At 48.8% G+C, this 25,708-nt stretch overlaps 2 protein-coding genes across 6 annotated transcripts; both read right to left on the bottom strand.

The window, feature by feature from the left end:
• Nucleotides 1–599: 599 nt before the first annotated feature.
• Nucleotides 600–4,637, bottom strand: CDK3 (cyclin dependent kinase 3). 2 transcript variants are annotated; one of them, XM_042917379.1, is made up of 8 exons: nucleotides 4,502–4,637; nucleotides 3,842–3,967; nucleotides 3,449–3,526; nucleotides 3,246–3,366; nucleotides 2,983–3,153; nucleotides 2,791–2,892; nucleotides 2,320–2,523; nucleotides 600–1,306 (listed from the first exon to the last, which is right to left on the bottom strand). In XM_042917379.1, the coding sequence occupies exons 1-8, from the start codon at nucleotides 4,630–4,632 to the stop codon at nucleotides 1,181–1,183; spliced, it is 1,059 nt and encodes a 352-aa protein (XP_042773313.1). In that variant the 5' UTR covers nucleotides 4,633–4,637; the 3' UTR covers nucleotides 600–1,180. The 2 variants fall into 2 exon arrangements, with proteins under 2 accessions (XP_042773313.1, XP_042773311.1); XM_042917377.1 differs by lacking the exon at nucleotides 4,502–4,637 and having other exon boundaries at nucleotides 3,842–4,491.
• TEN1 (TEN1 subunit of CST complex) lies at nucleotides 4,608–25,706 on the bottom strand. Of its 4 annotated transcripts, none has more exons than XM_042917380.1 (5): nucleotides 25,431–25,706; nucleotides 18,479–18,588; nucleotides 18,006–18,126; nucleotides 13,643–13,797; nucleotides 4,608–5,015 (listed from the first exon to the last, which is right to left on the bottom strand). In XM_042917380.1, the coding sequence occupies exons 3-5, from the start codon at nucleotides 18,092–18,094 to the stop codon at nucleotides 4,786–4,788; spliced, it is 474 nt and encodes a 157-aa protein (XP_042773314.1). In that variant the 5' UTR covers nucleotides 18,095–18,126; nucleotides 18,479–18,588; nucleotides 25,431–25,706; the 3' UTR covers nucleotides 4,608–4,785. The 4 variants fall into 4 exon arrangements, with proteins under 4 accessions (XP_042773314.1, XP_042773315.1, XP_042773316.1 ...); XM_042917381.1 differs by having other exon boundaries at nucleotides 18,479–18,585; XM_042917382.1 differs by lacking the exon at nucleotides 25,431–25,706 and adding an exon at nucleotides 25,311–25,398.
• Nucleotides 25,707–25,708: the final 2 nt, after the last annotated feature.

Here is a 25,708-nt window from a genome sequence, read left to right as displayed (position 1 = left end):
GCCAGGCGGTCCCGGTCCCGGGGAGCGGGTGTGGGGGGAGGGTGGGACACGTGCACTCCTCGCCCCGGGGGGAACAGCCTCATCCAAGCGGGTGGGTCCTTCCTCTGATACCTGTGCTATTACTCGGAAGTTTGCGGTGTGGGACCCCTCCCCCAACTTTGGCTGCCAGGCCCATCCCCAGACCCAGCCATCCATCGGCACATCTGTCTCTCCTCCCTCCTCCCTGCCCCAGTGCTTCCAATAAATGAGTTCTCCCCGCGTCTAGTTCACATTTGGGAATGCAGGATGGGTTTGTCTGAGCCATAAGCACAAGGGAGAGTTGCTGGGGTCCTTCCCAGGTGGGAAGCAGACCCATCCACCCAGCCTGGCCAAGGGAATGGATGCTTCCAAGGGCTTTGGCTCCCTTGACTCTGGGAGGGGTGCACCGGCGGGCCCCGGAGAGACCCCGAACAGCCCCTCCCGTCCCCACTGCCTCTGCTCCGGGACTTTGACTTCTGGCCAGGAACAGTCTCCAGCCTTCTGTCAACCTCCCCCTTGTCAGCAAGTCCTTGGTACGCGCCCTTCCCCCCGCCCTGCCCCCAAGAAAAACACTGGAAAACTCAGGAAATATAGCACTTTTATTTACTGTTCTTAAAGCCAGAGGCAAACAACATAAGCATATCCTAAGTATAAGACAAGTACTTAGAACAGCCACACACATCCCAGACGTTCCCTGGGATCAGGAAAATGTCCTCTCTCTTCCCGTTAAACTGGGACTCTTAACTGGTATGCAACTCTTCCCCCAAACATTTTAAAGCCAAAAAGACCGGCAGGGGGCACCCCTTCCCTTTTGGGGGGGGGGGGGGCGTTGTCTGGCTCTGCCTCGCCGCCACACGGGGGCAGGCTTCCTCCTCATCTCAGCAGCTGTTCCTGCGGCAGGGGGCCCAACCTCTAACATACCCCCTGCGCACGGAGCTCCGGTGCCCCCGTCTTGAACCGATACTGTCAAACCCAACAAACAACACTGGAACTCGTTAACCTGCGGGCAGGACTAACCCAAACTCTGCTCTCTGGCAGCCGATGCCAAATTCCTCAGAACTTTGCTCTCTCCCAGATAGGTCCTCTTTCTTGGGACATGGGTGGGGGAGGCAGCTGGGGCAGCAGCGGAGAGAGGCTCCGAGGCGGAGGACCTCACACCCTCTCAGCGGCAGAAACGCTCCACCACATACTGCGGGGGGGCCGGGGAGGTCTCAGCGGACAAGAAGTACGGATGTGCGAGGGCGGCCTTGGCGGAGATCCGCTGGCTGGGGTCGTACTGCAGGAGTTGCTGTGGAGGAAGGAGGAGAAAAGAGATCGAGCACTGGGCCGGGCCGGGCCCCCCGAGAGGAGTTACCCTCGGGCCCTAGGGGGCGGGCCCCAAACCCGGGAGCAGCTGCCTTCAAGCCATCTCCCAGCTCGCAAGCCAGTTCTGGATGCTCTCGGAATCTGGGGACAAAGAATGAGTTCTGGTCCGGCCCTGGGAAACCTTCCCCGCCTCCTGCGGACTAGAGGCTGAGACCATCTGTCTTCTCCCTGCCTGAGGTTCCCAGGCCTCAGCCCGTGTCTGGTTGAGACAGACTTCTATGTATGGAGAAGGCGAGGGCCCAAGCTGTCCAGGGCGCGTGCTTGAGGGCGGGGCAGGAAGTAGGAGTCCCTGAGCCCGGCTAGGCTGCGGACAGACCCCTTGCCTAGGAGTAATCCAGATGGAATGCTAAGCGACTTGGCTGGAGGTCTATGCCGTCCTGCTGGCAGACCTACGCAGGCCTCTGGAAAGGTGAAAATCCGGCCCTGCCTTCCTCTGGCCCAACAACCAGACTAAAGAGACAAACGTGGCCCCAAATCTTTGTGGGCGAGAAGAGGTGGTTCTACCTGGGGCCTCCCGAGCAGCCTGGCCTGGGCCCAGCCCAGTGGGTCAGGATGGTACAACAGGACAGGTGAGTGAAGGCTGTGTGGCAGGGGCCCAGACGGCAGGGAACAGCCAGGTGCAGAGAGTAACCACCATGGCAGGAGGCGTGCTCCCTGCCGGGGAGAGCTTACAGAGAAAGGGCAGGTATCACAGCATAAAAACAAAGCTAACTAACTAGAAGATCGGAGTTTTAAAAGGAAACACAAACACTCGACTCCTCAGGGGAGGGGGTCTCCAGATTGAACAATCAGTATGTGCAGGGTCTGGGACAATCAGGGGTCAGAAAAGAGACTCAGAAGGAGGTGAGGTGACACAAGGGGCTGGCTGACAAAGAGGACACTTGTGGTGGGAGCAGCAGCCTTTCTGGCCCTCCCCTGCCCCCCACCCGTACCTACCATGAGCAGGTCCTTGCCCTCTGGTTCCAGGCCGGGCACAATCTCCTCCAACCCCTTCCTGGTCCACTTGGGGAAACTGCCCTTATAGTCGGGCAGCTGGGTGACTCCTGGCCACATGGCTTCACTGGGCGTCCCCAGGGTCCGAAAGATCCGAAAGAGCTGGTCAATCTCAGAGTCACCAGGAAACAGGGCTCTACGGGTCACCTGCAACGAGGGAGACGGGGTGTGGGGTCCACTCCCTTGTCACACAGAATCCAACACCAGATAAGATATCCTTCCCGGGGCTGTGCTGAGAATCCCGACCTTCTCTGGAATGAGCTCCGCTTCCTTAGTCCCGCAACCAGGCCCAAACACCCCTTAATCCACCTCTAATGGGTGCATCAGTGTCGCACTGTCCCCCCCACCTCCCCCGCTGCCCCCAGCAGCACCCTGCCTGTAGCCTCCCCCGTGGCCATGTCTGTCCCTCTTTACCATCTCGGCAAAGATGCAGCCAATGCTCCAGACATCCACAGCCGTGGAATAGAACTTGCTGCCCAAGAGGATCTCAGGGGCGCGATACCAAAGTGTCACCACCTGTGGGAGCAAGAAAACGGCATCATGCAGGCTGGCTGAGTGTTCAGGTGACATCCCTTCAGCCGTCCTCTCCCCCGGGGCCCGCGGAACCTCGTGGGTGTAGGTGCGTAGGGGCACCCCGAAGGCTCGAGCCAGTCCGAAGTCGGCCAGCTTGATGGCACCCAACTCATTGATGAGCAGATTCTGGGGCTTCAGGTCTCGGTGGATGACCCGATGAGAGTGGCAGAAACTCACCCCCTGCAGCAGCTGGAAGAGGTAGCTCTGCAACAGGGAGCGAGGAAGGGGCCAGATGAGCGGAAGTGGGGCTGGCGGAGGGGGGCGTTCGCTGGCCTTCCCCGCCCTTCCCTCGCTACCTTGACCAAGTGCAGGGGGAGCTCGGAGGCCGGCGTGGAGTCCATGTACTTCTTTAGGTCCTGGCTGAGGAACTCAAACACCAGGTAAAGCTTCTTCTCGCTGTGCACCACATCCAGCAGCCTGGCCAGGGTCCACCAGTCACAACACGGCTCCCGGCTGGACGGAGACGGGCCCAGCCTCCCCGCCTCCTTCCCCACCTCACCTGACGATGTTGGGGTGCTTCAGCTCTTTGAGCAGGGAGATCTCCCTGATGGCAGTGCTTGGGACTCCCTCAGTTTCCCTACGGGAAAGGAGGGTACGGCAGTGGAGGCAGGGAGCCAAGAAGGGTGCTTCTGCCCCGGGGGGGAGTCACCTGTGTGTTCCGTATTCCAGAAGGATGGCCCGGCCCCCAGCGACGGGGCGCTGCGGTCCTCATGAGGCACACACTAGCACCACCAGGGGCCCCGGGCGAAGCGTGGAGGGAACGAGGAGGGCTGCACCTCTGCGCCTGCCCCCCCTGCTGTAACTGGGCACACTCAGAAGTGCACCCTGAGGTGTGGGACGGACGGGGGTCACCCCTGGGGCTGATGTGTCCCGGGGCCCTCCGGGCACTCACAAATCCAGCCTGATCTTCTTGAGGGCCACGAGCTGCCCCGTCTCCTTGTTCTTGGCCTTATACACCACCCCGTAGGTGCCCTCTCCGATCTTCTCTACCTTCTGGAACACATCCATAGCCGCAGAGCTGCCCAGGAAACAGAGGGCGCCTGGGGCATTCACTGGCACACCCAGCGCCCCCGCTGCCCCTCCAGCCCCCCCGGGACACCTAGGCCAGCCCCTGCCTGGGCCCAGGTCCGCCTCTGCCCCACTCAGCCCCAGAGAACACATCCGCAGCGCAGGCCTCCCCCAACCCAGCCAGGAAGGTGCCCAGCTACGGAGCGCAGGAGGGCCCAAACTTCTCAGCGGAGCTCCCGCCTCTGCCCTGCCAAGCCCCAGGTTCTGGGGGCGAAGGCTACCCAGAAGGGTGGCCTGAGGGGCCGGGGTAGAGGTCAGGGCAGCTCGGGGCAGAGGTCAGGGGTCCGGAAGGGTTTCTGAAGCCACAGTCGTGCTCTAGGCCGCAAGGCCAGGGTGAGGGGCTGGGCCTCAACTGTCTGGGGACGCTCAGCCTCCTGTGAGGGCAGAACCTCGGTGGGGACAGCCCCCCTGCATCCCGGGACCCCCACCCGAGCCCTGGGGACCCCCAGCACCACCCCCCTGGTAACCCCAGCCCAGAATTCACCAGAAACCCTGTGCTCCTGGAGCTTCACTGCTAACAGGCTGCCGGCTCCCCGGCTCCCCCTCCTGGTCCCCGCCGGCGCTGCACCACGTGCACACAACACAAGGTCTCCCCCCACTGGGGTTTTTATTCATGAGGACTTTCCAGAACCCTCCATATTCCCACTCGAGGCTCGGGCCCCAGCACCCCACAGTGCAGCCTCCCACAGGGTGTCTGGAACAATCCAAATTAGCAACCCCACCCCACCCCCACCCCCACCCCTTCTCTCCAGCTCCAGACAAAGGCTGTCACTCCTGGGGAAGGTCCTGCGTCTTCCCTGCAGTGGCTCTGGCATCTCCAGGGGGCTTGACTTCAGGGAAGGTTTCGGGGGGACAGCTGTCAGGCACTGTCGCTTGCTGCTGGCTGCTGTCCCTCTCCTGCTGGTACCTCCTCTGCTCCCGGACGGCTTGTTCTAACAAGGGCAGATTCATTCCTTCCACACAGGTCAGCACCCGGGCCTTCACCACGGAGCCTCCGTCTGAAAGACACAAGCACAAGGCACTGGCAGTGGCTGACACATGGGTCACCTTACGGATGCATGCCAGCTGTTTCCCCCGGCCTTGCTCTCAGGACTGAATTTTAACAGGATGAGTTGGAGGGATGGCGCGTGGAGTCCCCGTAATTTTCCTTCTAGGGCTTCAGAACTGTGGCCCTGCCACAGCACAATTGGCACATGTCTGGAACTGGGGGGAGAGCCTGAAAATCCCACTTCTGCATGGCGGAAGGGCCAGATCGAGGTACCCTCTACTTCCCTCCTTTGTTGTCTTTTTTTTTTTTTTTTTTTAAAGTAGGCTCCACTTGTCGCCTTCTTAGTGCAGTGGGCAGCGCGTCAGTCTCATAAAGTAGGCTCCACGCCCCACGTGGAGCCCAACGTGGGGCTCGAACTCAGGACCCTGAGATCAAGCGCTGAGCTGAGATCAAGATTCAGATGCTTCACCGACTAAGCCACCCAGGTGCCCCTCCTTTGTCGTCTTAATTCCTGCCACCTGCTCTGTAGGTCCCAAGTGCCTGGGGTTGAAGAGGGTCTCAATCACCATCCTCCTAGTCTAGACCGCTTTCTTTCTTTCTTTTTTTTTCTTTTACTTTCTTTTTTTTTTTTTTTTTTTTTCTTTAAGTAGGCTCTACTCTCAATATGGGGCTTGAACTCACAACTCCGAGATCAAGAATTGCACACTCTACTGACTGAGCCAGCCAGGTACCCCTAGACGATTTAAAAAAAAAATTTTTTTTTAATGTTTATTTATTTTTGAGGCAGAGAGAGAGAGAGAGACAGTGCTAGCAGGAGAGGAGCAGACAGAGAGGGAGACACAGAATCCGAAACAAGCTCCAGGCTCTGAGCTGTCAGCACAGAGTCCGACACGGGGCTCGAACCCACGAACCGCGAGATCATGACCTGAGCCAAAGTGGGATGCTTAACCGGCTGAGCCACCCAGGCGCCCCCTGGACCGCTTTCTTGATTTAACATAGCCTGGGGGCACAATTCAGAATGTTGGACTGTCTAGATTCCAGCCTTCAGCACCGGCAGATAAACCTGTTTGGAACAGGAGGCTGCCTGTGTGTCCTCAGCTTCCACTGGTCCCAGTGCGGGGCTGCAGACAGGGCACAGCCTGGAGAGCAGTGGCCGTGTGGCACTGTCCAGATCTCTGCATCGCTGTAGATGGTTGATTCTCATCACTCGGCCACTTCAGGAATAGCTGGGTGACAGATACCGAGGAGTCAAACAGGATACCTGGCAAACGTCACTTGGCACCGAAAGGCTAGACCTTTTCTTGGGACACGTGTAGCCCCACACAGGTGTCACAGAGCAGCTGCCCACGTTCGGGGTGACACGGGACAAGCAAGAACAAAATCACAGCTCTCGTTTGCAATTAAAACCACCTGTACGAAGATTTTCTTAGTTATTTGACTTGATTTCGCAGGACTTTCCTTACGTGATGCCTATCAGCCCTTCCCTCCCGCCAGCCTGGGGAAACGCTCCCTTCTCTATTTACATTGAGGAACACGTTTCTCCCTGTGAATGAAAAATGTTATTAAACATGGAGGTGACCTTTAGAAAGATGGTTACCACAAGGGACAAACTGGGTCAGTCCATCAGTCCATCTGTGTCAGTCCGTCTGCAGAAGGTCTCTGTAACTGGGATTGAAAGCATTTGAAGAAATGCTGTAGGGAGGAGAGAGCGGCGTTTACACACAAGACGGCCAAGGAGAGAGTCATTTAGGGGAAGTTCTTGGAAGTTTAACGAACCCAGAGCAACAGAGCCTGGATGAAGACAACGTTGGAATGCAGTGGGTAGAGGCGTGGGTTGGAGAGAAGGAAGGGGTGATATGAAGAACAGACCTCCTTTCTTTTAAGTGTATTTATTTGGGGAGAGAGAGAGAGAGAGAGTGAGCCTGAGCAGGGGAGGGGCAGAGAGAGAATTCCAAGCAGGCTCTGCGCTCTGTGGGGCTCGAACCTGTGCACCATGAGATCATGACCTGAGCTGAAATCAAGAGTCGGGTGCTTAACTGACGGAGCCACCCAGGCGCCCCCAAAACAGACCTGCTTTTAGGACGTTTGCCCAGAGAAGGAGGGCCACAGCGAGGTAGGGACACAGAAGAGGACACTATTATTAAATTTTTTTTTTTAATTTTACATTTATTTAGTTTTGATAGAGACAGAGCACAAGTGGGGGAGGGGCAGAGGGAGAAGGAGACAGAACCGGAAGCAGGCTTCAGGCGCCGAGCTGTCAGCACAGAGCCCGACATGGGGCTCGAACCCACGAACCGCGAGATCACGACCTGAACCGAAGTCACGCTTAACCGACTGAGCCACCCAGGCGCCCCAGGACACTATGATTTTAATATACAAGAAGCTTGAGGGATTTATGTGTTGAGAAGGAAGAAGCAGTGGGAACAGGATAAGGACTCAGTTGGGAGAGCAAAGTCCCCACGGAAGGGCAGGCTGTGCGTCACAGCACAGGGGCTGAGCCGCACGGAGGTCGGACCCTTCTCTCTCCCAGACGAGACACAAGGAGCGTCTGGTGGGTGTGGACGCAGGTCATTTAAGATTTCACGCGGGACATAGGAGGCAAGGTCATCTGCCAAAAGCATGGAGGTGATGAAGCAGATGCGTGACAGGTGAGTGGCTGAGAAGATGCTGTGAACCACGGGAGGGTGGGTTGACCGGGACACGCAGAAGGCCCGGTGCGGCAGGACACCTTGAAACCATCATGCTGGGAATCCACAGAGCATGTGAACCTTCTCCATCAACAGGTGGGACCCGAGAGGGCGAAGGTCGGGGGTTGATCGGGCCACTGTGATAGAAACGAGGGCGTGAAAGTTCTGCCAGCAAAGGGGCTGCCCTCAGAGTGAGGTGGGGCTAGAGGAGGGGAAAGCAAAGGGCAGAGAAGGTGGGAGAAAAAGGAAGGAGTGTCTCAGGTCCACAGGTCCTGCGGGGCGCTGCAGAGGAGAGAGCAGCAGACAGGTAGGTACGAGGTCGCAAGGCCGCAGTTTCAGGTGGCAGAGATGCGGCCATGGGACGCAGAGGTGGGGCAAGAGGCGCCTGCAGGCAGGACCGGTTGGCCGCAGAGAAGGATAAGGATTCACAACGGCAGACCTGAGGAGCCAGCTGGCTGCTGGCACCTCTCCGGGTCTGGTGGCGGCAGTGACCTGGGAAGCTGACCAGGTGCCACTTGGGGACAGGAGGAGAGCTGTTGTCCTGGGGAAGAGCCAGGTTTCAGGCAAGTCCCATCGAAGGTGAGAGCATAAAAAGGAGTCTTTCAGGGAGGGGGGAAGGTTTTAGAGAACACGACAGGAAGGCTTGTAAGGGAACAACAGTCAGCTGGAAGAAAACCAGGCAGGTGGGGTTTATGGGATTTATGGCGAGGGCCCTAGGGCAGCCCTCTCGCTGTAGGCAAGGTCACCTGCAGCCTAGGAAGTCTAGGGACTCTGGAGTAGCACTGGGGGAAAGCCTACATCCCCAAACCTCAATCCCTGGGCAGGAAGTCCTTGAGCCCTTAGATGGTGCCCAAGGAACGTGTCACAGCCAGCAGGTTTCTGACATAGCTTCACCTTTTTGTGCCTCTTGGCTAGCTGTGTGCACAAATTTCAGAAAGTGACCTTAAGTGGCCTCTTTTCTGTCATCAGAACTGCTAAGCTTGCCACAGGGCATTGTCTTGTGTCTAGATGACCTTTGTGCCCCAAAGGACTTGGAATCTGGCTGGGACAGGACATACGGAGGAGATCTGAAAGCAGCCACACAGGAGCACCTTGGTCTATGTGGATCAGTGGCCACCTCCAGGTTCAGCCCACACTCTGCCCCTCCCCCCCTCATTGTTGTCTTTCCTCCCGTGTCAGTTGCCAATGATGAGCATGTGCTATTCAGAAATTAGAAATTTGGGGGAAACTTAAAAAAATTTTTTTCTGATGTTTATCAATTTTTGAGAGAGACCGAGTGTGAGTGGGGGAGGGGCAGAGACAGAGGGAGACACAGAATCCGAAGCAGGTTCCAGGCTCTGAGCTGTCAGCACAGAGTCCGACGTGGGGCTCGAACTCCCGAACCATGAGATCATGACCTGAGCTGAAGTTGGACGTTTAACCGACTGAGCCACCCGGGGGGGCCTCTGAAACATTTTTTTAAGAAAGAAAAAAATAGACTGTGATGAAAGTAAGGAGAAGCAGTAACGTAGCCAGAGCCTAGGGAGACTGCTGCTTGATCTGAGGCTTGATTATTCAGGTTCAGTTTTGGGGAGCGGGGGCGCAAAGACACTTGAGAGTGGTGCTGTCTGTGCTTTCAAAGTGAGTCACGGCGCAGGTGCAACACTGATCAATCCACTTCCGCGGTGTCTGGCTTATCGGGCGGGTGTGGGTGCTGCTGGCTGACTCCGGCTTTGCAACGTTCCAGTCATTCATGGAACAATGGGAGCAGCCAGTGATAAGATCGATCTTTGCCTAGATTCATTATTTCATCAGGGCTTTCAAAGAGGTGCCTCTCGAAGTTTCTTGCATTTATTGACTGTGATTCCTATCTAAAGAACCTTTCCTTCTCTTCGACCCCGTGCTGTCCCTGAACTACCCTCAGGAAAAGGCAGGACGGAGAAGGTTTAACGTAACCAGGAGGAAGCAATTGGCCAATTCCAGACCCGAGTTCTCTAATAAATGGCATTTAAAAAAAGATGGGGCACCTAGGTGGCTCAGTCAGTTGAGCGTCCGACTTTGGCTCAGGTCATGAGCCGCGAGGCAGTTCATGAGTTCGAGCCCCGTGTCGGGCTCTGTGCTGACAGCTCAGAGCCTGGAGCCTGCTTCGGATTCTGTGTCTCCCTCTCTCACTACCCCTCTCCCACTCTCTCTCTCTCTCTTTCAAAAATTAAAAAAAAAAAATAAAGAAAAAAAAAGAAACCACAAATATTACAAGAGACTTGGGGTATGTAACCCAAGTCTTTATGCCATATATAGACTTGGGATCTTGATCTGAACTAACCAATTTTTTAAACAGCCATGGAGGGGCACCTGGGTGGCTTAGTCGGTTAAAGCATCTGACTTTGGCTCAGATCAAGATGTCATGGTTCATGAGTTCAAGCCACGCACGGGGCTCTTCACTCTCAGCGGGGAGCTGGCTTCATATCCTCCGTCTCTGTCTGTCTCTGTCTCTATCTCTCTCTCTCTCAAAAAAAAAAAAAAAAAAAAAAAGCCATGGCGAGGAGGAGAGTGAACATGGACAAATTTTGGGGGCACCTGGGTGGCTCAGTCGGTTAAGCAGCCGACTTCAGCTCAGGTCACGATCTCGTGGTCCGTGAGTTCGAGCCCCGCGTCGGGCTCTGTGCTGACAGCTCAGAGCCTGGAGCCTGTTTCAGATTCTGTGTCTCCCTCTCTCTCTGCTCCTCCCCCGTTCATGCTCTGTCTCTCTCTGTCTCAAAAATAAATAAAAAGCGTTAAAAAAAAAATTAAAAAAAAAAAAAAACACAACAAATGTATTCTATTGTATCCAGAAGAGTCAATTTGTTGGAGTATGACTGTGGTAATGTTAGAGACCTGCGAGGTGTTTCTGGACACCAATAAAACAAATAAGTAAATGCAGGCAGTGGAGACTCAGGAACCGTACGTAGACTATGGATCCCGGCTGAGTCTGGGTGATGGGCACAGACAGGGAGGTCCATTCTACCATTCCACTCGCGCACATTTGATTTGAAAATATTAAATTAAAAAAATTACATGGGTTGAACTTGCACAAGTTTTTTCCCATTTTTCTTCCCACAAGTAATTCTGAACATCCACGCCAGGTCCTGCTCTCATCCTGGCCTGCCGTCCTAAGCTTCAACCCCTCTCTGTATTGGCAAGCAGGCCTTAGCACCCCAGACTCTGTGCGGTGGGCTCCCGAGAGCTCCCAGGATTCAGTGCAGGGCTGGGGGTACAGGAGAAAGCCTCAGGTTACCTGGGGCTGCAGTCAAAGTAGAAATCATTTGTGCAAAAGCCCGTCGTACCCATTCGCAGCCCCCTCCTGATGCCTCTCTCAAATCAACAGGAGGGCAGGAACTCTGTGAGCTCCAAGGCTTGAGCCGGAATAAAGATGAACTATTATGAAATCAAAGATAATTAAACATGAACATTAACATTTCTTCTAGTACATTTCATCCAGGGTTAAAAACCACCCTGACTTTTAGAAAGGACGTTGGTGATGTAAAGCAAGAAACATATGTGTTTGTATCCTCTGATACAGCAATTCTATGTTCAGGAAACTACCCTGAGGCAATAATCAGAAAGTGGACAGAGATTAGTGCCGAAGGGTATTAAGTGTGGCATTTTTAATATATCTCAATGTAGACAATTTTTTTTTTTTTTTACATTTTTACCCTCTGGCTATAAAAGCATACATTTCCGGGGCACCTGGGTGGCTCAGTCAGTTAAGTCTCTGACTCTTTTATTTAAAAAATTTTTTGAAATGTTTATTTTTGAGGAAGAGAGACACAGTGTGAGTGGGTTAGGGGCAGAGAGAGGGACACAACATCTGAAGCAGGCTCCAGGCTCTGAACTGTCAGCACAGAGCTCGATGGGGGGGGCTCGAGCTCATGAACAGTGAGGTCATGACCTGAGCTAAAGTTGGATGCTTAACCAACTAAGCCACCCAGGTGCCCCGGCTCTTGATTTCAGCTCAGGTCATGATCTCGAAGTTCGCAGGTTTGAGCCCTGCATCAGGCTCTGTGCTGACATCGCAGAGCCTGCTTGGGATTCTCTCTCTTTCTCTGCCTTTCTCATGCTCTCTCTCTCTCTTTCTCTCTCTCTCAAAATAATCAATTAAAAACATTTTTAAGGAAAGATTTAAAAAAAGCAATATGTTTTCACTGTAAAATGCTAATAAAAATACAAAGAATCCCACAATCCCACCACCAGAAATAACTTCTATTAACATTTCGGTGAATAATCTTTCATATACATAGATGTATGCAAAAAAAATGTATATTAGGGGTGCCTGGCTGGCTTAGTTGGGATAGTAGGTGACTCTTGATCTCAGGGTTGTAAGTTCGAGCCTCACGTTGGATATAGAGATTACTTAAAAACAAAATCTTAAAAAATGTGATCTTACAATACATACTGTTTTGTAAACTGCTTTTTCTTTTTTTCTTTTTTTTTAATTTATTTTAAATTTTTTTAAATGTTTATTTAGTTTTGAGACAGAGAGAGACAGAGCATGACTGGGGGAGGGTCAGAGAGGGAGACACAGAATCCGAAGCAGGCTCCAGGCTCTGAGCTGTCAGCACAGAGCCCGACACAGGACTTGAACTCACGGACCATGAGATCATGACCTGAGCCGAAGTCGGACACTCAGCCAACTGAGCCACCCAGGCGCCCCTGTAAACTGCTTTTTCTTAGTAAGATATTATGAACATATCTTCATGTCAACTGATAAAGATTTACAACACCATTTAAAAAAAATTTTTTTTAATGTTTATTCATTTCTGAGAGATAGAGACAGAGCATGAGTAGGGGAGGGGCAGAGAGAGGGAGACTCGGAATCTGAAGCAGGCTCCAGGCTCTGAGCTGCCAGCACAGAACCTAATGTGGGGCTCGAACTCACAAACTGTGAGATCATGATCTGAGCTGAGCTCAGACGCTTAACCGACTGAGCCACCCAGGTGCCCCTACAACACCATTTTTAATGGCTGCATAACATCCCACTGACTGAATATACTGTAATTTCTTTAACCAGTCAACGTACAGTATTTTTGTAAGAGCAAAAAACGGAAACAATATACACGTGCAATGGTCGTGTGACTCAAGGTACATATAAAATATTATATGGCTATAAAACATTATGTCTACACAAACTTTTAAAACCTGGGGAAATGTTTACAATGTAGATGAAGCCAAAATAACCAGATACAACATTACATAGTATGATATCAGCTGTGTAAAGGAAGATGACACAGGAATGGCCAGAGAGCGAAGCAAAGAATTCATTCAAGTACCTAGGTTTTAAACAACAACCTTCGGCACGTCTGAGTGGCTCTGTCGGTCGAGCGTCCAACTTCAGCTCAGGTCATGATCTCGAGGTCTGTGAGTCTGAGCCCCACATCAGGCTCTGTGCTGACAGCACAGATGCTCTGTCCCCCTCTCTCTGCCCCTCCCCTGCTCTTGTGCACACACACGCACGCTCTCTCGCGCTCTCTCTCCCTTTCAAAAATAAACATTAAAAAAAAAAAAAAAAAAAGAGCAACCTTCGACTCTTGATGCCTGGGAGAGATTCTCCCAGGTTGCTGATACTCCTTCCCTTCTATTTCTCTCACCCTGACTTCTTGGCCTGTTATTCTAACCCCATCCTCTCTGAGCCTTGGTTTTCTCACCTGTGAAACGGCAACAGTTAAGACTCAGTTGAAGACCGGTGGGCAGATTCACAAAGATTTAAGCAAACTATCCAGTACCAGGCCTAGCACATGGTAAGCCTTCGGAAATTAATGGGTTCTCTCCTCTCTCACTTCCGTTTCCCACGAGTCCTTGAACTTGTGGGCTGGTTTAGAAGGAAAGTTAACCCCAGTGAGGGACTCTTGTTGGGTCAGAAGCCAGGCCCCATCCTGACTGAAGACTGTCCCACTCGGGACCCACAGGGAAAAGAGTGTGTGAGGCCACGACTCACCCTGGTGCTCGAGCTCCCCAAGGACAAGATACATGGAGTCCACTTGGGCTTGGAACGGCTCTACCAACTTGGTACACACCAGGATCTGGTGCTCGTCAGATCCATGCTGAGCCCTCAGGGTGACTCGGGACTGAGCCACGTCATAGAGGCACAACCTGCAGGTCAGGAAAAGTGTGATCATTTGTATCCACACACAGAACAAACACGAAAAGCTCAAAAGGTGCCGGGAGCCCCATAAATCCAGGGGACTCCGGTCAGAGATATAAAAATGGCAGCAACAAGTCAGAAAATCGTTTTCAGTCTACATTGTTACGATACAAATTCTATGCACTAAAAGGCATTTGTTTAAAGAGTGTTGACAAAAGCATACACTTATATAACCACCACCCCAATTAAGATTCGCCACATTTCAGGGTGCTTTGGCACATTTCTATCAGCCCCAAAAGTTCCCTTGTGCCGCTCTGAAATCAATCTCCCCATCTCCCATCCCAGGCAACCCACTGATCTGCCTTTGGTCTCTACAGATGAATTTTTCTACTCAAGCACCTCATAGAAATAGAATCAGAACAATATGTATTCTTTTGTGTCTAGCTTCTTTCGGTCAGCATAATGGTTTTGAGATTCATTTATGCTGTTGGGTAAATCAGTGGTTTATTCCTTTTATTGCTCAGTAGGACACCATTGAAATTCTTAAAAATAATTTGTTTGGGGTGCCTGGGTGGCTCAATTGAGCGTCGAACTGTTGATTTCAGCTCAGGTCATGATCCCTGGGTCATGGGATAAAGTGTGGAGCCTGCTTGAGATTTCTCTCTCTCTCTCTCTCTCTCTCTCTCTCTCTCTGCCCTTCTCCCACTTGCACGCATATGCGCTCTCTCTCTCCCTCTCTTAAAAAAAAAAGTGTGTAGGGGCACCTGGGCGGCTCAGTTGGTTAAGTGTCTGACTTCGGCTCAGGTCATGATCTGGCAAGCCTCATGGGTTCAAGCCCCGCATCGGGCTCTGTGCTGACAGCTCAGAGCCTGGATCCTGCTTCGGATTCTGTGTCTCCCTCTCTCTCTGCCCCTCCCCTACTCGTGCTCTGTGTCTCTCTCTCAAAAATAAATAATCATAAAAAAAAAAAAAGAAAAGAAACTGCCAAATTGTTTTCCAAAATGGTTGTGCCATTTTGCACCCCACCCATAACATCTGAGGATTCTAGTCACTCCGAATCCTTGCCAGTACTTGGTATGGTCAGTCTTTTTAATTTTAGCCATTCTACTGGGCATGAAAATACCATATCATTGTGGTTTTAATTTGCATCTCCCTGGTGGCTAATGACGTTGAGCATCTTTTCATGTGCTTATTGTCCATTTGAGTGTATATACATAGATATTTTTTAATCGTCATATGCAAAATTGTTCACTTATTTGTAGGACTGCTAATTGTTATGTATATCTGCTTTTAGGAAGTGCTTCTTCAAGCCTTTTGCCCTCCTCTGTTTGAACACTCTACAACATACGGTCTTCCCCTCCAGTTTTACTTAGGTATAACTGCCATACAATAAACAATACATACTTAAGGGACAAAATCTGACATTGGACATCGTACACACTTGAGAATGAAGACAGCAACATATCATTTTCATCACCCTGAAAAGTTCTCTTGCCTTTTTGTAATCCTCCTACGTGCCACACCCAGGGAACTCCCGCAGGCAACCGGTCTCCTTTTTTCCACTACGGATTACTTTGCATTTTCTAGACTTTTATATAAAAGGAGTCATACAACATGTAACTTTGGGGGAGGGGGCCTGGTTTCCTTACTTCAGCATATTTATTTTGAGATTCATCCGTATCAGTGCACGTGACAATAGTTCACTCCATTTTTCTTCTGAGTAGTATCCCATTGTGTGGATACACCACGATTTATTTATTCACTCAAATGGACATCCGGGATGCTTCTGGTTTCTGGCCATTACAAAGAAAGCTGCTATAAACTGTGCACAAGGGGCGTGTGGGTGGCTCAGTAGGTTAAGCGAGCGGCTTCGGTTCAGGTCATGATCTCGCGGTCCGTGAGTTCGAGCCCCGCGTCGGGCTCTGTGCTGACAGCTCGGAGCCTGGAGCCTGCTTGAGATTCTGTGTCTCCCTCTCTCTCTGCCCCTCCCCTGCTCATGCTCTGTCTCTCTGTCTCTCTCAAAAATAAATAAAACATTTTAAAAAATTAAAATATTGCGCACAAATCTTGGTGCAGACATGTTTCCATTTCTCTTGAGTACATGCCTAGGAGTAGAATAGCTGGATCATGATAGATATATGTTCATACACACACACACACACACACACACATATATGTGTATATATATGTATATATATATATGTATATATATATATACATATATATAAATATAAATACATATATATATATTTTTTAATTTAAGTAATCTCTTATACACAATGTGGGGCTCGAACTCATAACCCTGAGATCATAAGAGTTTCATGCTCTATGGACTCAGCCAGTTAGGCACCACATGAGATACATGTTTACCTTTTAAATCTTTTTTCTTTCTTTCTCTTTCTTTCTTTCTTTCTTTCTTTCTTTCTTTCTTTCTTTCTTTCTTTCTTTCTTTCTTTTACTTTAAAGAGAGAGCGAGAGAGAGAAAATCTCAAGCAGGCTTCACACTCGGTGCAGAGCCCTAAGCGGGGCTCGATCCCATGACCCCGGGATCATGACCTGAGCTGAAATCAAAGAGTCAGACGCTCAGCCAACTGAGCCACTTAGGAGTCCCTGTGTAGCTTTTAAAGAAACTGCCAAACTGTTTTCCAAAACAGTTGTACCATTTTACATTCCTACCAGGAGTGTGTACAGGAGTTCCAGCATTTGGTTTTGTTAGTCTTTTTAAAATTTTTTTAATAGTTTATTTATTTTTGAGAGAGCACGAGAGAGCAGGGGAGGGGCAGAGAGAAGCGGGGGAGAGAGAGGGAATCCCAAGCAGGCTCCACACTGTCGTTGAACAGCCCGATGTGGGTCTTGAACTCAGGAACCATGAGATCGTGACCTGAGCCGAAATCAAGAGTTGGACTCTTAACCAACTGAGTCACCCAGGTATCCCCATGTTATTAGTCTTTTTAAGTTTAGCCACTCTAGTGAGTGTATAGGAGCATCTCATTGGCTTTTTCTTAAATATATTTTTAAGTTTATTCACTTGTTTTGGGAGAGAGAGAGAGAGAGAGAGAGAGAGAGAGAGAGAGAGAGAATATGCCAAGCAGGCTCCACACTGTTGGTGCCAAGCCCAATGCAGGGCTCAAACTCATGAGCCTTGAGATTATGACCTGACCTGAAATCAAGAGTCAGATACTTGGGGCACCTAGATGGCTCAGTCAGTTAAGTGTCCAACTCTTGATTTCAGCTCAGGCTGTGATCTCACGGTCCGTGAGTTTAAGCCCTGCATCAGGCTCTGCACTGATAGTGTGGGGCCTTCCCGGGATTCTCTCTCTCCCTCTCTCTCTGGCCCTCCCCTGCTTGCTCTCTCTCTCAAAATAGAAAGAAAGAAAGAAAGAAAGAAAGAAAGAAAGAAAGAAAGAAAGAAAGAAAGAAAGAAAGAAAGAGAAAGAAGGAAGGAAAGAAAGAAAGAAAGAAAGAAAGAAAGAAAGAAAGAAAGACATCCCTTTAAAAATAAAGTCAGATGCTTAACTGATTGAGCCACCCAGGCGCCCTTCATCGTGGGTTTTAATTTGCATTTCCCTAATGACTAATGACGCTATACACATGTTGTGCGAACACACACCCATTCTCATATTCATGTACGTACATACACGTGAAAACATGTCAAGTAATCACCAAAAGGTTAGCAGTGGCTGTCCAGACAGTAAGTGGCATTACATGTGTTTTTGCTTGCTTTCTTTATACATTTAGGGACTGTCTACATTTTGTACAATGAAAACATACTAGTTTTTTAGCATTTAGGGGCGCCTGGGTGGCTCAGTCGGTTGAGTGTCCGACTTCGGCTCAGGTCATGATCTCACGGCTTAGGGGTTCGAGCCCCGCGTCGGGCTCTGTGCTGACAGCTCAGAGCCTGGAGCCTGCTTTGGATTCTGTCTCCCTTTCTCTCTGGCCCTTCCCTGCTTGCTCTCTATCTCTCCCTCTCTCAAAATAAATAAACAAACATTAAAAAATTAAAAAAATAAAATAACTAAACAAGGGGCGCCTGGTTGGCTCAGTCAGGGAAGCATACAACTCTTGATGTTGAAGTCGTGAGTCAAAACTTCTAAAAACATCAAAAAAATTACTAGACAAAATTATAATAAAACTATTTTAATTAGTTTTTTTCTGTTGGGGGTGGGGGTGACGAATTGAAACATTCCCCCGACTATGTGAAAAAAACCATTCTGACCTTCCGAATGTTCTCAGTGTGCCCCCGTCGGGAACTTGGCCAGCACTGACTTCCCAGGGGAAGTAATAGATCCCAGGTTTGGGTAGCATCTCAAGGAGCAGAGGTGGATTTTTGAAGATTCCTGACAAACCAAGCAGAACACAAGACTGAGATTAGCAGGTTCCTGAGACCAGCCACACAGGAAAGGCTAGTTCCAGTGGGTAGCAGTTTAATAAAAAACAAAATATTTCGGGGTGCCCGGGTGGCTCAGTCGGTTGAGTTTCTGACTTCAGCTCAGGTCATGATCACACAGTTCGTGGGTCTGAGCCCCACCTTGGGCTCTGTGCTACACCTCGGAGCCTGGAGCCTGCCTCGGATTCGGTGCCTCCCTCTGTCTCTGCCCCTCCCCCGCCCACACTCTGTCTCTGTCTCTGTCTCTCTCAAAAATAAACATAAAAAAAAAATTTATAAAAAAAAAAAACCTGTAGGGGTACCTGGGTGGCTCAGTTGGTTAAGTGTCCAACTCTTGTTATCAGCTCACTTCTGGATCTCAGGGTCTCGAGTTCGAGCTCCACGTTGGGCTCAGTGCTGGGAGTGGAGCCTACTGAAAGAAAAAAAAACAAACCAGCAACCCTGTAAAGATAGTACATCCTACCCAGTTTTCCCTCTAATTAACATCTTACATTAGTACGACACATTTGCCACTATTAATGAACCTAAATCAATATGTTATTAACAACTCAACAACATACTTTATTTGGATTTCCTTAGTTTTTTCCCTGATGTCCCTTTTCTGTTCCACAGTCCCTTCCGGAATGCCGCATTACATTCAGTTGTTAGGTCTCTTTAGACTCTTCTAGGCTGTGATAATTTCTCAGACTCTCCTTGCCTTTTGACCTTGAGAATTTTGAGGTATTTTGTACTATGATCTTCAGTTTCGGTTTTGTCTAATGTCTTTCTCATGGCTGCACTAGGGTTACGAGTTTTTGTTAGTAATTTCAAAAAGAGAAAGAGAAGGGGCACCTGGGTGGCTCAGTCGGTTAAGTGTCCGACTTCAGCTCAGGTCATGATCTCACGGTTCATGAGTTTGAGCCCTGCATGGGGGCTCTGTGCTGACAGCTCAGAGCCTGGAGCCTGCTTGGGATTCTGTGTCTCCCTTTCTCTCTGCCCCTCCCCCACACATGCTCTGTCTCTGTCACTCAAAAATAAATTAAAAAATTTAAAAGGAGAAAGAAAAGACCAGTTATATAAGTGATGTAATAATGATACTATGGACATTCAGCCGGCTTCTTAGGATGACACATTATATGCGTTTGCATGGCAAGATCTCCAAGATCTATCATTAGGAAAAAAAGTAAGGAGCAGGCGTTTACATCTAACATGTACATTTGCATATGTGAGAGCAAAAGAACACTCCAGAGTTCAACGACACAAGGACCATGAGGATTAATGACAAAGGAATCCTGAAGGTGACAGCTTCAGCTATTTGACAGGATGAGCCAATGGACATATAAACAAAGAAATTTGTAATTATATCATCCCCAGTAAGATTCTTGGAAAAACCAGAGGACACAGCTTTAGCGCAGAAGTTTATGTTACCTAGAAACTTGCACAATTGGTTTCAGGATCTCTAACGTGGGGCTCATCAGCAGTGTTGTTGGTCAATGTTCTAAGGTCATTTCAAGACAGTGTCATTTCAAGCAGCACGGGGCAACTGGCCAAGGCCCCATCCTATTTTGCCCTAAGTGCCGATGTTCTAATCACTGTGACCAGGGAGCAGAGCCATTCCTGTCCCCAGAAATGAGAGAGCCCCCTAATCATCTCTGGCATGAGAGAGAAGCAAAAAAACAAACCAAAAAAAAAAAAAAAAAACCCAAAAGTCAGCCGTAAGGGGAAAATGTTGTGGTTTCTGTTTTGGAATAATGGGGACAATTCTGTCCAATCTAGCAAAAAGGTGAAAACTTTGAATCTTTTGTAAAAAGTAATTTTTCCGCTCTCAGACACCACATATACTGTAAGCTGTAAGTAACCACATCACTAAATTTATTATTATTTTTTGAATTATCATACAGTGGAATTGACTCTGGGGAGGGGGCATGCGCTTTTGTAAATTTTAACCTCATTGATTTGTTTTCGAACAAAAGTTGCTATGTGTTTATTAAGACATGTCTGTTAATTTACAAAGCACAGCAGGCTCACCAAATCATTATCTATGTATCATCAGACATTCAAGAGAGTTTCTGAGTAGGTATGTCAGGACTGGCTTTTCTTGTGGCTCAGCAGAATTTCAAATAATGCCTTTAGAAGTCTGAGTACTGGTATAACCTGTACTTCCCAGCCTTCCCTTTTCATTGATTGCCCAAGGCACAATATCCACTTCTGGGAGAAAATTCCATGGTATGAACAAGAGAAATATTCTTCTTCTTCTTCTTTTTTAAAAAACAACTGGGAAATTAGAAAATACCATACGGGAAGGATGGGAAGGATAGTGACCCAGTGTGACTGCTTCTTCCTTTTTTTTCTGAAGCAATTGCTAAGATTTCTGCAGTAGGACTGAAGGACAGAGAAGTAACACCCAAAACCAAGATCATTACAGCTTTTATCAGCTTTGGGTTTCCTTCTAGGGAATGAGAATCTTGATCGTATATGTTTACTACTCCACAATTGGAAGAGATCCCCGGTTTATTATAAAAAGATAAGAGTCAGGGACAGCCAGATGGAAGAGAGGTGTGGAGCAAGGTATGTGGGAAGGGGCGTGATGCTCCCATGTTGTCTCAGAGCACCACACCGTCCCCCACCTGGGCTTGATCACCAACCCTGACTCATAAGTGTTTGTAAAGTTACAGTTCTTTGTTAGCTTATATTGCACAACGAACCTTCAACTTTAAAGTTCAAATTGCATCAGGTTGTTTGAACTTTGGCCTCAGAAGATTCTATCACATGGGGATTGCTACAAATTTTAAATGTAACCTCAACGAAGTGAATTTTACAAAAACAAAATAAAAGGATTGTGTACCGTGTCTTTAAAAGTTTTGCAATCACCAGAGTAAAAATGTATTCAGAGAAGAATCATCAATGAATGTTACATGTACTGGGTAAGAGTCCGGTGAGGAACAGGCTATTTACCTGGTCTCAACAGATCTGCCCAAAGATTACCTATTAATTACAAACAGAAAAATGATCTACTTCACGGTAAAGGAACTTAGCAAATATGACCTTACTGTACCGCCTGAGGTACAGTACTCAGACACATTGTTTTGTACTCAGGAACAGTACTCAGACACTGAGGCACTCAGACACATTGTTTTGTGATATTTCTTAAAAAAATTTTTTTTTAAATGTTTTATTTATTCTTGAGAGAGAGAGAGAGAGAGAGAGAGAGACAAAGTGTGAGCAGGGGAGGGGCAGAGAGAGAGGGAGACACAGAATCTGAAACAGGCTCTAGGCTCTGAGCTGTCAGCACAGAGCCCGACATGGGGCTTGAACTCACACGCTGTGAGATCATGACCTGACCCGAAGTCAGCTGCTTTACCGACTGAGCCACCCAGGCACCCCTGTTTTGTGATATTTCTACAAAAAAAATGCATAACCTGAATCTAATCATGAAGAAATATCAGACTTCTGAATTGAGGGACATTCTACAGAATAAATGGCTTATATATTTCAAACACGTCAGTCACAGAAGACAAAGAAATTGCTCCAGTTAAAAGAGATTAAAGAGACACGTCACCTGTTAGGGGGTAAAATGTGTCCCCTCAAAAAGGCATGTTGGAATTCTAACTCCTAATACCTCAGAATATGACCTTATTTGGAGACAGGGACTTCACAGAGGTAATCAAGTTAAAATGAGATCGTTAGGATGGGCTCTAATCTGGTGTCTTTATAGCTGGGGAGAGGTGGACACAGACATGCACACAGGGAGGCGGCCACGTGAAGATGGAAACAGAGGTCAGAGTGATGTGCCCAGAGATCAAGGAACACCAAGGACTGCCAGCAAACTATCAGAAGCCGAGAGAGGCATGGAGCAGACTCTCCCTCACAGCCTCAGAAGGATCCAAAGCTGTCTACATCTTGATCTTGGACTTCTGATCTCCAGAATTATAAGACGATAAATGTCTGTTCTTTAAGGCACCCCGTGTGTGGTACTTTGTTGCAGCCCTAGAAAACTAATACAACGGAATAGAATTCATGATCCTGGATTGATCTTGGTTGCAGGAGAAAAGTATGATGAAGGACAAAACTGCACAATTGTAAACCCATGAAAAGGTTTGTAGATTTTCTCATGGTCTCATCCTACCCGTCACAAATTTCTGCCAATTCTACCTCAAAATACACATTGAATCTATGCACCTGACTCCAACCAAGCCACCCCAGTCCAAGCTTACATCAGCTTTATCACCAGTCTCTTTGTTTCCACTATTTTCCTTCTGCTCACTCTCTTCATAACAGCCAGAGTGATATTTTAAAATGGAAAATATGCCACAGGGAGTCTTTTTTTTTTTTTTTTTTTTTTTGCCAGAACCTCAAGTCTGAATCTCACAATGCCTCTAGATACAACCAACAACTTACAGAGAACATCAAAGATATCCAGAGATGGTAAAAATCCAGGTTGTGGGAAGTTCAATGTGAAAAATGACCTAGCTTTTCCAACAAATTGTAAAAAAAAAAAAAAAAAAAAAAAAGTCGTATAGTGGAAACCTGTACATTAAGAGGCTTAAGATTCTTATCCCAACCAACTGCAACACGTAAACTTTGTCTGGACCCTGGTTTGAACAAACTAACTGTAGACAATTTTTTTTGTAATTGTTTTTTATTTTATTATTAAAAAAATTTTTTTTTAATGTTTATTTATTCTTGAGACAGAGAGAGACAGAGCATGAGCAGGGGAGGAGCAGAGAGAGAGAGGGAGACACAGAATCCGAAGCAGGCTCCAGGCTCTGAGCTGTCAGCACAGAGCCCGACGTGGTGCCCAAACTCATCAACCACGAGATCATGACCTGAGTTGAAGTCAGATGCTTAACTGACTGAACCACCCAGGTGCCCCTACTGTAGATAGTTTTTTAAGAAACATTTGAATTGATTGCAATGATGACAAGAAATTTGTGCTAATATTTCCAAGTGTGATAATGATATTAGGATCATGTTAAAAATAGTTTAAAGATACATCCTAAAAGTATTTATAGGTGATAGGATATTGGATTTACTTAAAATTAATGTGGTAGGGAAGTGGATGGAATTATTGTGGAAAATTATTGGACCTGGGGGAAAAGTATACGGGGTTTGTTGTATTATTCCTTCTACCTTTGTACGTTTGAACATTTCCACAACAAAGTGTTTAAAAATGTAAATCAGATCACATAACCCCAATGAAAATCTACTAAAAGCTTCCTATTATAAACTCCTGTTAAAATTGAAGATCTTGGGGCATCTAGGTGGCTAAGAGTCAGTTGTCGGACTCTTGATTTTGGCTGTCATGACCCCAGGGTCGTAGGATCGAGTCTTTCATCAGGATCCTTGCTGAGCAGTGAGCCTGCTTAAGATTCTCAATCTCTGTCTCTCTCTCTCTCTCCCCGCTGCCCTTTGCCCCCACTCCCACTCTGTCTCCAAAAAATCAATAAAGTAAAAAATTGAAAGTCTTTTTGTTGGCCCACAATGCCACATGGGGTTGGCACCTGGCCTACCTTTCTGCCCTTGTTTACCACCACACCTCCTCTAGCTCGCCCTCAGGACCTGCACACTTGCTTTTCCTCAGACTTGAGCGGTCTTCCCCAGACCTTCACGTAACTGGTTTTCTTTCCTTACTTTGGCCCCACCTCATCCTCCTCTTCCTCGGCGAGGCCTTCCCTGTCGACCTTCTCCAAATTCTCATTCTCCACCACCCCCAGTCACTCTATCCCCTTAGCTTCATTTATTTTCTTTCATTCCAGTTTACTGAATAATACAATTTCAAACAGTGGGATTTGTTTACTTGTTTAATGCCTCTGTCTCCCACTAGATGACCAGTTCCAGGAGGGCAGGGTTTCCTCTATTCCTCAGAGTCTCTCCTGTGCCTAACACAGCATCTGGTACAGTATTAAATATTTACTGAACAGGTGAATGTATTCATGAAGAAAAGACCATCTACCTCCACACTCAGCCTGGACACAGAGAACCCAAACCACATCTTACTGCCTACATTAACGGGACTTTAGCTTCCATTAGCACTTTTTTTTTTTTTTCCTTTAAATACTTTTCCTGAATGTCCAGCCTATGCAAATGCTTTGACCATCAATAGCCAGTTTGCCCGCTGAGATGATCTGAATTCTCTTGCCTTGACGTTTCCACCATTTTTCCACTGTCGCGCATCAGTTCTTACCCGACCCTGAAGTGAACGACATGCCTTAAACCAAACTTCCAACTCACCATAAATTCTGGCCTTACCTTCTCCTGAGGCCCTGCCAAAGCTCTGCCAAGGAACGCTCTCCCTTACCTGAGTAAGCCAAACTAAATAATAGTTTAATGTCTGGGGGCATTAAAAACGTAGCAACAGTGGCTAGTCCTGGTGTATGGGGAACTGAGACAAAAGGAAAGATCAGTAATAACTATCTTGCCTTTATCAGTCTGGACTAGTGCTCCCTTAAATTGTGTCCCAAGGGGATGCTTCACTTACCTTAACCTATTCCCAGGATTACTACTAAAAACTGATGTAATAAGTAACAGAGAACGGAGTGCATAGTTTTAAAACCCAATGGATGAGTAGGTTGCTTCAAGTTACAAGGGTAAATTAGGGAGAGAGAAAGAAGGGGATGGTGTACTATGCTCGATCCTCATTTATCGTGGTATGAAGTCAAACGGTAACTAGAAGAAATCAGGAACTAGCATGTAAGTATTTTGTTTAGCAATTTTTTAGTAATCAGAATTAAAAACACAACTGGTTGAAGGGGGCTGCCTCGGATGGGGAGCTTTCTCATTACAAATTCTCGGATACAGGTACCCTAAACGTGGGCAACTGTTACTTTGATGACAATGATAACTGGGAAAACAAAAAAGTCCGGATTCCAAGACCTCTAAACTGCCAGCTCGGTCACAATCTGGTCCACACCCACCCCATAGACAGGGAGCAGCACCGGCAATCCCATACTCAGCTCCCCGAAGCTTCAGGCAGCAAGGATGCCCTTATCTTAACACAAGATAACTGGAGTCTCTTCCCAGGGCGACTTTTGTTCTAGTCCCTTTTTCTTCCTCCAACCTGGAAGGGCTCGGGGAAATCCTACGACAACCCACCCCAACAACGTCGCACGGCCGACAGACTCAACCCCGCCCAGAACCTTGGGTCCACCTTCCCACCTCATTTCCGGGGAGGCCTTTGCACGCGGACCCGGAAGCAGCGGGACCGGCAACTGCTAAGGCGCAGGCGCACTCCTCCTCAGTCGCGTCGTCCCGCCCCTTCCCAACCCCGTCGCCAACCTGTCCGGGCGTCGCGGCGGCCCTGGGTTCCCTCTTTTCGCCCCGCGCGGTCACGTGACGAGGGAGGGGCGGGTTAGCGGGAGCTCCGCGCTTCTTCCTCCAGGGCGATTTCTGGCTCGTCTTCCGGGGTCCCCTTCCCTGGGGGCCGCCCTAGGACTTCCCTGGACGAGAGCGGGGGGCTCGTCCGCCCCCCTGCCGGCCGCGGTCACGGCGTCCACGCCGGCGCCGCCTCCGCCTGGGCCTCAGTCGGCGGAGCGCAGACGGGCGGCTGGAAAGGA

Source organism: Panthera leo, chromosome E1 (genome assembly GCF_018350215.1).
Source record: "Panthera leo isolate Ple1 chromosome E1, P.leo_Ple1_pat1.1, whole genome shotgun sequence".
NCBI lineage: Eukaryota > Metazoa > Chordata > Mammalia > Carnivora > Felidae > Panthera > Panthera leo.
The sequence above is the reverse complement of the archived record's forward strand: the minus strand, read 5'-3'. Positions and strand labels throughout refer to the sequence as shown.

Excerpts from the sequence above, each read along its gene's own strand:
- TEN1 (XM_042917380.1), bottom strand. The coding sequence starts at position 18,094 with ATGCTACCCAAACCTGGGATCTATTACTTCCCCTGGGAAGTCAGTGCT. Across the intron at positions 13,798-18,005 it reads ACACTGAGAACATTCGGAAG|GTTGTGCCTCTATGACGTGG; the intron begins GTCAGAATGGTT and ends CCTGACCTGCAG. Across the intron at positions 5,016-13,642 it reads TGGGGAGCTCGAGCACCAGG|ACGGAGGCTCCGTGGTGAAG; the intron begins GTGAGTCGTGGC and ends TGTGTCTTTCAG.
- CDK3 (XM_042917377.1), bottom strand. The coding sequence starts at position 4,110 with ATGTGTTCTCTGGGGCTGAGTGGGGCAGAGGCGGACCTGGGCCCAGGC. Across the intron at positions 2,893-2,982 it reads TACGCACCTACACCCACGAG|GTGGTGACACTTTGGTATCG; the intron begins GTTCCGCGGGCC and ends TTGCTCCCACAG. Across the intron at positions 1,307-2,319 it reads AGGGCAAGGACCTGCTCATG|CAACTCCTGCAGTACGACCC; the intron begins GTAGGTACGGGT and ends CTTCCTCCACAG.